This window comes from Vicia villosa, linkage group LG4, assembly GCF_029867415.1.
Source record: "Vicia villosa cultivar HV-30 ecotype Madison, WI linkage group LG4, Vvil1.0, whole genome shotgun sequence".
NCBI classification, from domain to species: domain Eukaryota; kingdom Viridiplantae; phylum Streptophyta; class Magnoliopsida; order Fabales; family Fabaceae; genus Vicia; species Vicia villosa.
This window is the reverse complement of record NC_081183.1, coordinates 193,991,207-194,001,957: the sequence shown is the minus strand read 5'-3', so window position 1 is coordinate 194,001,957 and position 10,751 is coordinate 193,991,207. Positions and strand designations below refer to the sequence as shown.

General features: G+C 30.8%; 1 protein-coding gene across 2 annotated transcripts; it reads left to right on the top strand.

The window, feature by feature from the left end:
• The first annotated feature begins 2,608 nt into the window (after nucleotides 1–2,608).
• LOC131596583 (uncharacterized) lies at nucleotides 2,609–5,452 on the top strand. 2 transcript variants are annotated; one of them, XM_058869283.1, is made up of 6 exons: nucleotides 2,609–3,101; nucleotides 3,848–3,974; nucleotides 4,205–4,344; nucleotides 4,461–4,520; nucleotides 4,598–4,666; nucleotides 5,011–5,452. In XM_058869283.1, the coding sequence occupies exons 1-6, from the start codon at nucleotides 2,898–2,900 to the stop codon at nucleotides 5,083–5,085; spliced, it is 675 nt and encodes a 224-aa protein (XP_058725266.1). In that variant the 5' UTR covers nucleotides 2,609–2,897; the 3' UTR covers nucleotides 5,086–5,452. The 2 variants fall into 2 exon arrangements, with proteins under 2 accessions (XP_058725266.1, XP_058725265.1); XM_058869282.1 differs by having other exon boundaries at nucleotides 2,614–3,101; nucleotides 4,458–4,520.
• The last annotated feature ends 5,299 nt before the right edge of the window (nucleotides 5,453–10,751 follow it).

Sequence of the window (10,751 nt, the reverse complement as noted above, 5' to 3'; positions counted from 1 at the left end):
TGTTGGTTAATCATAGTTTAACCACGACAAAATAAATAGAGGTCATATTTAATCACAATTTAACTTAAAAAATATTTTATGAGACCCTATTTAGATATAATTTAACCTTGATAACTGCGAGACCTTGTACGATATCCGGCCTTGCACGCCCTTAAAGACAACCCCGAATTTCGTATTTGGGTATTTCTTATATATTGAAAAAATATGATACTTCCTCTATATTCAAATGAATGTTGTATAAAACGTTTTACACAAATTAAAAAATACAATAAAAATTTCAAAGACATTCACTTTTACTAAATTAACTATAATAATGTATTGAAAATAATATACACAATAATAATTAAAAATACAATTAGAAAATTTAAGTAGTAATTTATACATAGAAAGTAAGAATTCCATTCCATTTGAAACAAAGAAGTTTTATCGACAAAAATGACTATTATTTTAAAACCGAGGGAGTACATGAGAAAAATGACTATTTGTTAGATCTGTTTCTTACAGGAACCTTATCAATGGGAAAAATGAGTAGCATTCTTAAAGCCAATAGGGGGTTGAGACAAGGGGATCCAGTCTCTTTCCTCTTGTTTGTGTTAGTCATGGAGTATCTCCAAAGATGCTTGGCAACTCTGCATAGTATTCTTGACTATAATTATCACCCTAAATGTGCCAAACTTAGAATAAGAAACATTTGTTTTACTGATGACTTACTGCTATTCTCCAGAGGTGATGAGAGATATGTCCGACTATTGATGAAGATCTTCAATCAATTCTATGATGCTACAGGTCTTAGAGCTAATCCAGCAAAATGCAAGATTTATTTTGGGGGGGACAAACGTGCATGAGCAAAAATAGATCACTGTTGAGATCGAATTTGGAATATGGATACTTCCCTTTAAATACATGTGAGGTTCCTCTATCCAGCAGGAAGCTAACCATAAATCAATGTCAGCCATTAATTGATAAAACGATGGCTAAAATTCAACATTGGTTCACCAATCTACCCCGCTATGCTGGTAGGCACCAGCTTGTAAAGAGTGTGCTTATGACTGTCTCTGGATATTGGATGCAAGTGTTTCCCATGCCAAAAAAATCATAAGAAGAATTGATACAATTTGCATGAACTTTCTTTGGCCTGGCAAAGTGGTAGGTAGGAAAGCTTTTATTGCTTGGGAAAAGGTATGAGAACCTAAGAATTCAGGGGGTCTAAACATCAAGTACCTCGAGAACTAAAACAAGGCTATTGTGATGAAGATGATGTGGAACCTGCATGTTAAAGATGACAAGTCTTCAGATATGATGGTTTGATTTTTATTATACGAAAGGCAGAAGTGATATGCAGTAGCAACCTAAGAACTTTAGTTCTTGGATGATCAAAGGCATCATGAAGTGTAGAAATTTGATCTTGAATAGTGAGTACTAGGAGAAAAGTGTGAGATCAAAAGAAGTCCAGAATAATTGATATGTATAAAGACATTAGAGGGAGAAGCATTCTTGTGAGTTGGAAGAAACTCTTGTATCACTTTGTGGATGGCCATCCTTGGTAGAATCCCTACTGATGGTGACTACATGTTATATGATCAGAAAGAAACTTTGAACCACATGTTTTTTTATTGGATGTACACTAGTGACATTTGGCAGGAGATACTTTGTATGATTGGTTATAATATAGCTAGTAGCAATTGGGAGAGAGAAAGAAATTGGATCACCAATGAAACAACTAAGAAAGGTTGGAAAAGAGCTATCCTCTAGTTGCTAATTGCTAAAACTGTTTACCATCGATGGCAGACCCAAAACGATCTTATTTTCTGTCAGAAAATCCCGCAGCTGATATCATTCGTAGTATCAAATCCATGGTAGTGACGAGGAGTGTATCAAATAAAAAAAAAACTTAGGAGCCATGTGAATATGGTTACCATGGAGATTAGCTAGTCCTATTTGAATTGCTTTGTATGTCTTGTTTGACTTTTGGGTTTGTATGTAAGAGTGACCTGGATCTTTTGATCAGCTTGTAATAATTGTTTTTTTTATAATAAAATTATATTTTGTTCCAAAAAATCTATTATATTTTTTAATTTATTAAATAATTAATGCATCTTATTTAAATATATTATTTTATAATTTATAATAATATTTAGATAAGTACATGTTAACAACATCCTTTAAAAATATAAAAATCAATATTATTAGTCAAGGAAATTAATATTAACATAGAAACCTTATCTTGAAAATTGATATATTATAAATTTATAAATGTATATATATATATATATATATATATTATAAATTTAAAAATTATAATTTCCAATAAAATAATATGTGTAACTTAAAAAATACACTAACAATAATGATAGTCAAATAATTTGAAATATATATAAAATATGAAAAAAAAAGAAGGGCAATATTGGCGTATAGTAATTAGGAGGCAAAGAAAAAAACAAAGAAACAACAAAAAGTCAACAAGTCAACTTGAGTAACTTCTCCTCAAAATCAAAAAACAAACCCAAAAAACCTGTTGAGTGGGGCCGTTGCATCATGCCTTCCTTCATAACTCTCTCTCCCACAACACAACTATGATTTCAAGATATCAACCTCTCTTCACCACGTGTCACTCTCCCATTCGTCCTTTCCCTCTCGTCGGGATTCATACCTACACCCCCCTTATACTCTCTCTCCCCTCTTCACTGTCTCTCACTAAACACACATCCCCTTTTCTTTCTCTCTCCTCTATCCACCCATCACTCCATTTCTCTCTCTTCAATTTTCCCCCAATTTTCTCTCCCTCAATTCCCACTCATCACCAATGCAGAATCATCACCGTCATCGTGCTTCCGATCTATAATAATCATCTATATCTCTTCCTCCACCTCTTAATTTCAATTTTCCGTTTCAGAAAAATGCTGGAAGCAATGGAAAGTTCAGTGAACGGTGGTTTCTCGCAGCATTTACAAAGCTTCGGTGATAGCAGTGAAGAAGAACTCTCGGTTCTTCCACGTCACACCAAAGTCGTTGTAACCGGAAACAATCGCACCAAATCGGTACTCGTTGGTCTTCGTGGTGTTGTCAAGAAAGCTGTTGGACTTGGAGGTTGGCATTGGCTGGTAAATTTCTTCATCAATTTCACTTTCTTCGTTTTTCTCTTTTTCGAATTTCATCTTCAAAATGTATTTTTTTAGGTATTCGAATTTCAAAGCAATGTGTTATTTATGTATTTATTTTTAATATATATTTTGTAGATATTTTATTAATCAATTCGGTAACTCAGTTAATTTAATTTATTTCTTAAATTAAAAAAAATCTTGTTCATTTAATTTCAAATGGACCTCATTGAATTGTTTATTTGTAATTATTGGGTTTTTGGTTTTGTGATTCTAATGGAGCTTACTTTGTTTATGGATCTGGTGTTTGTTCAAAGGAATTTTGATTTTTGAATATGATTTTTGCTTCAGGGTTTTGCTATTGGTAATACTTAAAATGGGTTTTGGTAAAAAATTTGTTTGTTAAATGAGGTAATTATTATGAACTTGAAATTTTCCTGTTTTATAAAATTTTCCTATTTTATAAAATTTTCCTATTTTAAAGAGTAAAAATCTTTACTTGATGATTTTTTCCAACTTATGTTGATGTTCAATATCCGATTATTACTCTTAGTTACATGCATGCTTTGGCCATAACTCTTTTGGTAGGATAAATTGAGAAATAAAGTATATGGGTTTATTTATTGATTTTTTTAGTCAGATTTTTTTTTTTTCATATCCAATTTGGATCTAAATCATTCTTATTTTTTTAGTGATGGTAGATTTCTTATGTGATTGTTTTACAATGTGTTTGATGCATGAAATTTCAGGTTCTCACCAATGGTATTGAAGTGAAGCTGCAGAGGAATGCTCTTAGTGTGATTGAGCCACCTACTGGCAATGAGGTAGATGATGACCTTGAATTTGAGAATACTCAGTGGCATGGATCAGATATGGGTGAGTTTCAGTTTGTGAAGTTACTGTTGTTTTTTCAATCTCTCCAAGTTTATCTTTTTCTTGTTTTTTTTTTTTTCAAATTATTTTTTAGGAAATCATTAGTGTATTTGTAAAGATTGTATGACTCGTATTTGTCTTAGCTGTTAACTGATACTGCTACCGGAGTAATGTTTTATAGCTCCTTTGCGCTGTTGTTTCTGATTTTGTTTGTGATGTGTTTGATTTCTCAGCATCTGATGAAACTCAAAAGTCCCACAAATCAAGGCATAGAATCCATAGATCATTAGGATCATCTCACAAGAGCATGAGCAGGTCCTTCTCTGTTGATTCACAATCCAAGGGATCCATTTCTATGCCTCATGGGTGGACGGTATATCAACTGAACATTTTTTCTCTTTTTCTCTTCTCTAATAGATTCTGCTTCTCTGTTATATGTTAGAAAATTATTTTACTGATGATTCAACTATTATACACATAATGTAGAAGGTTGATTTGAGCAAATTGGAAATGGCTGCATTGTGGAGATATTGGCGACACTTCAATCTGGTAAGCAAATTGTTTTACTAATTTTTTTTTGCTGCTGTAGTGTGGAATAAAAGCTTACATAATAGATGGTTATGCAGGTGGATGCTGTTCCAAACCCGTCCAAAGAGCAGCTGGTAGATGTTGTTCAGAGGCATTTCATGTCGCAGGTGCATTACGATCTTTGTTTCTGTTTTGTTAGTAATTGTTCAGTTACTAAAACACTTTGATTTAATTGAACATTATACGTGGTTCCAACCGGATTTGGTTTCCCCGCTGTCACAAATCCCATGCATGCACATCTGTAACCACTGGATCCAGATTAATCAAAATCTACTTGCTTTCTGATCAGTCTGATCTTGATCCAACAATCACCGATCTTGATCAAACTACTTGAATGCATGAGATTGGGATTGCTGACAACCCAAATGCAATCCAAATATTTTGATGTAGGAGTAGGACAAGTATTTTGTTCATTTGTTTGTCTGAAATTATACATTGTATATTTATGAAGCAAATGGACGAGTTGCAAGTTATTCGAGGATTTGTCAAAGCTGCAAAGAGGTTGAAGACAACTATGTGCAAATGATGGAGCTGAGCTGAGCTGAACAAAATGCTGCTGATATTTATGAAGTTATATATTCTAATGCTAACAAAGATAATGGTGCCTAATATGAATATCCACTTCCCTTGGTACTATGTAACATATTTAGCAATACTAAGTAGTAAGTATCTATCGGATCTCAATTAGTAGTAGGTTGATTAAGAGGTTATATATAGAATGACTCTTTTGTAGCATCACCTAGTTATCTTATGTAGATATGTGACCAAACAACTTGGATCTTGAGTGAAGTTTTAAGGCCTCCTTTAGCTTTTGATTATAATGTTCTGCTCCCATGGGAAGTGGGTTTCCTTATACTTGTGCTTGTATATATCTCCTATTCTGCTTCTCTTAATCTTCACACTTCGATACAGGCAGAAATTTGAAAAAAAAAGAAAATTGATTAAAATCGCATGTGTCGGTGTTGTGTTAGTGTTTGTGTCTGACACCGAGAAATGTTGGTGCTTGAGAGGCATCGTCGTATAGTTTTTTAGGAACAGGATTGCCTGCAAATGGCTCAGTTTTGTCAAATGCTATAGTAGTAATCAACTGGAAACAACCTTAAAAATATGTTATCTTTTTGTCATAGCATGTGTTTGGTGGGGGCATCTGCAACCAAGAATAAGAGCTTTTTTACCGTGATTTTGTAAAGCTTCACTACAGTTCAATGAATTTTCTACGTTATTTCTGGTATTTTTCCAATACACAATAGTAGTATATAGTTTGGAGTAGAGTGTAAACATTAACATAAAAAACAATAAATTATAAGTAGTGGGTTTATTTTCAATTATCAACTGTGGAAAATAAATAAAGTAAGCATGTCATATCAAATTCCTATAATTTAAAGTACAAGAATTTTTCAAAGTAGCAATTACAATTTTTTATCTAGAAACAGGATTTCCAGCTGTGACCAGCTGTATAACATCTTTTTCAAACAAAATTCGAATTGAAATATATTACTTATGTCAACAGAGACGTTACATTGAAACATAAAGTCACTATACTATATATAGTCTGTTTTTATCCATTTATGTAGAGGAGGGGTTGAAATGTTGAAGTAGCAATTACTTTTACTTTTTAAAATAATTGTATAAGTAGCTTTGAATTATTGTCTGAGGCTATGGCTGAAGGATTCGTAGGCAATGTTCAAATTTAAGAGGTGAAAGCTCAAAATTTGGAGACAGAACAAAAGCACATGCAAAATAAAGCTACATGAAAAAGGAAATTTATGGATGGATATTGGTTTTACAATTATTATTTTTTTATTTCGGAGACGAAACAGTAATAATAACTAAAAATTTAAAATATAGACTTCTGGCAATTGAGTTAAATTTTGGACTAATATTTTTTAAGTTAGACAATAAAACTTTACTTAAGAAATTTAGCATAGTTACATTTTCAATATTGAATTTGAATTTGGTAAAGTGGAATAATTTTAATGGTATGGTTTGAATTAATATGATATATATACTTTTTTTTTTTGGTTATGAAGAAAAATATCCAACAGCATGGGTCAGGGTTGTGATGTGCATGTGAGTCAAAATCTGGTGGATATTAGGATCAAAACGGGTCCCATTGGACAATACATATGCATAACTCTACATTTGTTTTTTTTGTGGTTTTGCATTTCTTTGAACTTTGAATAAAATAAAATATGATTAAATTATTTTTCACTTTTTAATTATTTAATATTCATTGTGGTGTGGTGTTTTAATTTTTTATTCGCTTTGATTCTTTATTTTTTAATGTTGACGATTAGTCTTCCCAAAATATGTTTTTATTAGGAAGCGTTATGCATAATGCGATTCATTTACAATTTCTTTTATAAATAACTTTCGCCCTTATTTTATCAATCTTTACCATTTTTAAGTTTCTAGCAGAAATTTAGAATGAACAGCATAAGTCATAAATGACTCTTTAAAGTCTCATTTTCTAGTAAAACTGTACCAATACTTTTTATTTATAATTACTACATCTAAGTGATTTATAAAAAATGTTAAATTTTTTTTGAGAGAGATAGTTTTGTTGATTATTGTGGTATTTTTCGACTCAAGAGATAAGTATTAACAGTTGTATGCAAAAGATATTCAATTTTCACTAAAAAAAAAAAATTTTAATAACACTTTTATTAACTTTTAATAATTTTTAAAACTCGCTATTAAAAGACCCATAATAGTAATGGTTAAAAAAATTATAGTATTTTTTTTTTTTTTATAAACAAGAGGGCCAACATTCAAAGGAAAAATTATAACACTTTAAGTGCTATTAAAAGTTTAATTTTTCTTGACAAAAAAAAGTTCAGTCTTTAATAGCCCTTTTTAAAAATCAATTTACTATTAAATCCATGTTTCATGTGTTTTTGTGGAACAAGTTAGTAATGCTCTTTAAAAAAAAAAACTAACACACAAAATTATAGTGATTCATTCCGTTAACAAGAATTTAGTCTATCCCCCTTATATTTGAGAGATTTTTTTTTTTTTTTGCTATTTGCACCGGTGTCGACCCACCACAGGTGGGCCACTAATCCGGCTCGTGCGGAGAGGCATGCGCACTGGCCAAGCAAGATTGTATTTGAGAGATTTTTATTATAATCACACATTGATTAAAACAACCACTCCAATTAATGACTTGTTGGTGAACAGTGAAGACTTAAGACTTGATTGTGTTTTTATCCTTAGGTGTTAGATTCTAATCTTAAATTCATTTTTTAAATTCAAATTTTAAATATAATGATCACACACAATAAAATAATAAAAAATAAAAAATAATGCAATGTCTAATAAATTTATTTCAGATGATATTTTAATTTTATTTTATTAAAAGATATCAAAACAATGTCATTTTGTCTAAGAAAAAAAACATAAGCATTTAAATTGCCAATTTTTGAAAACTGTTGGTTCCTCTATTTTTACGGATTTGACTATCAGTTTAAACTGTCAATTTTTTTATTATAATTTGGTTCATATTTTCTTTTATATTTAGCCACACAAATATGTTCGGTCTGGATCCGCCCCTGTGTATGCTCAAGTATGCACTAGGCCTGACATTGCTTTTATAGTTGGCATCTTGGAACGATACCGGTTCAATATTGGGAATAATAATTCGATTGCTGCTAAGAAAGTGATGAGATATTTGCAAATAACTAAAGAGTATATGCTTGTTTTTAGGAGAGTTAACAACTTAGAAATAGTTGGATATACTTACTGTGATCTTGATGGGTGTGTTGATGATAAAAAAATATATTTTTGGTTACATTTTTATGTTAGTTGGAGGTGCAATTTCCTGGAATAGTAAGAAGCAAACTCTTGTCGCCTCTTCTATCATGCAGGCAGAGTTTGTCGCTTATTATGTTGTTGTCACTCATGCAGTTTGGTTGAGAAATTTAGTGACTGGTCTTTGTATTATTGATTCCATTGTTAAGCCACTAAAGCTTTATTGTGATAATAATGCAACTGTGTTATACTATAAAAATAATAAAATTCTAGCGGCTCTATGAATTTGGAATTGAAGTATTTAATAGTTAGAGATCTTGTAAAGAAAAATGACATTATTGTCAAATACATTGGTATCAATTTCATGCTTGTCGATCCCCTAACTAAGGGACTTAGGCCCATTGTGTTCGAAAACCATGTTACGAACATGGGCATTCTGAGTTCATTCGATGTACTTGGTTAGTGAGAGTTTATTATTTATGTCATTTTCTTATTAAGTTGTATTTTATATTGCACATTTTAAGTGTTGGATTGTCAAGTATTTTCTATTTTGAGCAAATGATATTGCAATGAATATTATTATTATTATTATTAATTAGTCATTATTTATTTATATGTCAAATGGGACTTAGTATCATTGAGGCATAATTATAATTTTGAGCTCGGCATCTTCGGGACCATTATACCGGTGGTCAATGCTGTATTAGAGCCGAGGCATTATAGTTTACAAAACTATACAATTTCTTTGGCTTTAAGGTATTTGAGATAAATTGTTAAGGACTGACAAAAATAAAAAAAAAATTGTTTGGCTATTGGAGCACATTGGCATGCTATTTTCTTGCCATAGTCCACACTGATGACTAGTTGACGAAGTCCGTAGTATTTTTAACCATGAAAGGTTATATGTCAATTAAGGATATAATAATCGCCATGATTCATTACTGATTTGATTTCGTTGGATGAAGTCATATTCATATACTGCACCTGGAATCATGCATTTTCTTAAAATGCGGCCATATTTTATGAAATTAGTCATTAATCCGAGAGTTATTTTCAAATATATATTATTAAAAAAAATTAAAATCACATAATTAATTGTGCTCAAGTGGAAGAATGTTGGAATCAATTGTTAGTATGGTTTGTGAAAACAGATTAATCATGATTCTGATGGGAGTGCATAAGTAGGCTTCTTTATCGGTTAAGTGATCCTTTTAATAAAAGCCCGAGTATTTGAAACATGATTGGTGTGGATAAGTGTGGGCCTTAACTCTTGTCCCATGATAGATAAGGACTAGGGTTATATATTATGTGGCTAGGTCTCTTTTGTAATCACAAAATCAAGAACATAATTGACGGATCTACAACTTACCCCATTGAGAGTTGTGAACGAGAGTGTGAGATACAGATAAAGATCCAGTCTCTCATTTTTCAAGATTTCAAATCATGATGACAAGATCAGCAACCCTTATTTTCAAATCATATCTTCAACAAGTATTGATGTTCTAATTTCATATAATTGATTCATAAGTTTTTTCAGCTTATAGTTTGCTCTTTATATTTTGATTGTTTTTTACTTCCATCGTCTTTTGCAACTTTGATTAAGTTTTAGGGTTTAGGGTCAATTGTTTTCATTGATGGAAGATTTTGAAGTTGTCAAACAACAAACTACTATCAAATATGAAAAAAAGAATAAGTCAAATTAATGAAAGAGACTATATATACAAGAAGCCAACATCGACCATGAAACATGAGCAAAATGTCATTTGTATTAATGTTGCTATAAATATGGAACATGAGCAAAATGTTGAATTGATTATCTCATATTTAACTATTTTAAATTTGAACATTCTTTATTTAATTATATGAAATTTTGGTTAACCTTTATTCAACTTATCTACCTTCCCGACAATCAAGGGAATTTAGTTTTGTCAAAACACTTCTTAAATTTTAATCATGTTTCTGTCCAATTTTAATCAAGGAAATTTTGTCTTGTTAATAATTTCTTTAATGATTTTTAAAGTCTTTTTCTATTTCTCTTTATTTGAGTTCTCTTCATGAGATCTAGTCATCTTACTATAAAATTTATAGATTTTTTATCTACATGCAAAAACCACTTAAATCTATTTTGCATAATCTTTTCTGCAACATAGTATACTCCAACACTTTCTCTAATATTTAATCATTTTTAAAATTTATCTCGTCTAATTTATATCACACACATTCAACACAAAATACTCATCTCTACAATGCAATATTCAAAACAATGAGACAATTAAAATTCCAAAGCTAGAATACAATTGGAGGTATTTAGTAACATGTTATTGAAAGAGTTTATAAATTAACTCTTTTTTAGAGAACAAGTTAGAAGTTGATTTAAAATCTCACATAAAAATGTCATTCTTATATATATATATATATATATATATATATATATATATATAT

Bases quoted from the DNA above. Each gene is read 5' to 3' on its own strand.
- LOC131596583 (XM_058869282.1), top strand. From the start codon at position 2,898: ATGCTGGAAGCAATGGAAAGTTCAGTGAACGGTGGTTTCTCGCAGCAT. The intron at 3,102-3,847 runs GTAAATTTCTTC...ATGAAATTTCAG, and splicing joins TTGGAGGTTGGCATTGGCTG to GTTCTCACCAATGGTATTGA. The intron at 3,975-4,204 runs GTGAGTTTCAGT...TTGATTTCTCAG, and splicing joins GTGGCATGGATCAGATATGG to CATCTGATGAAACTCAAAAG.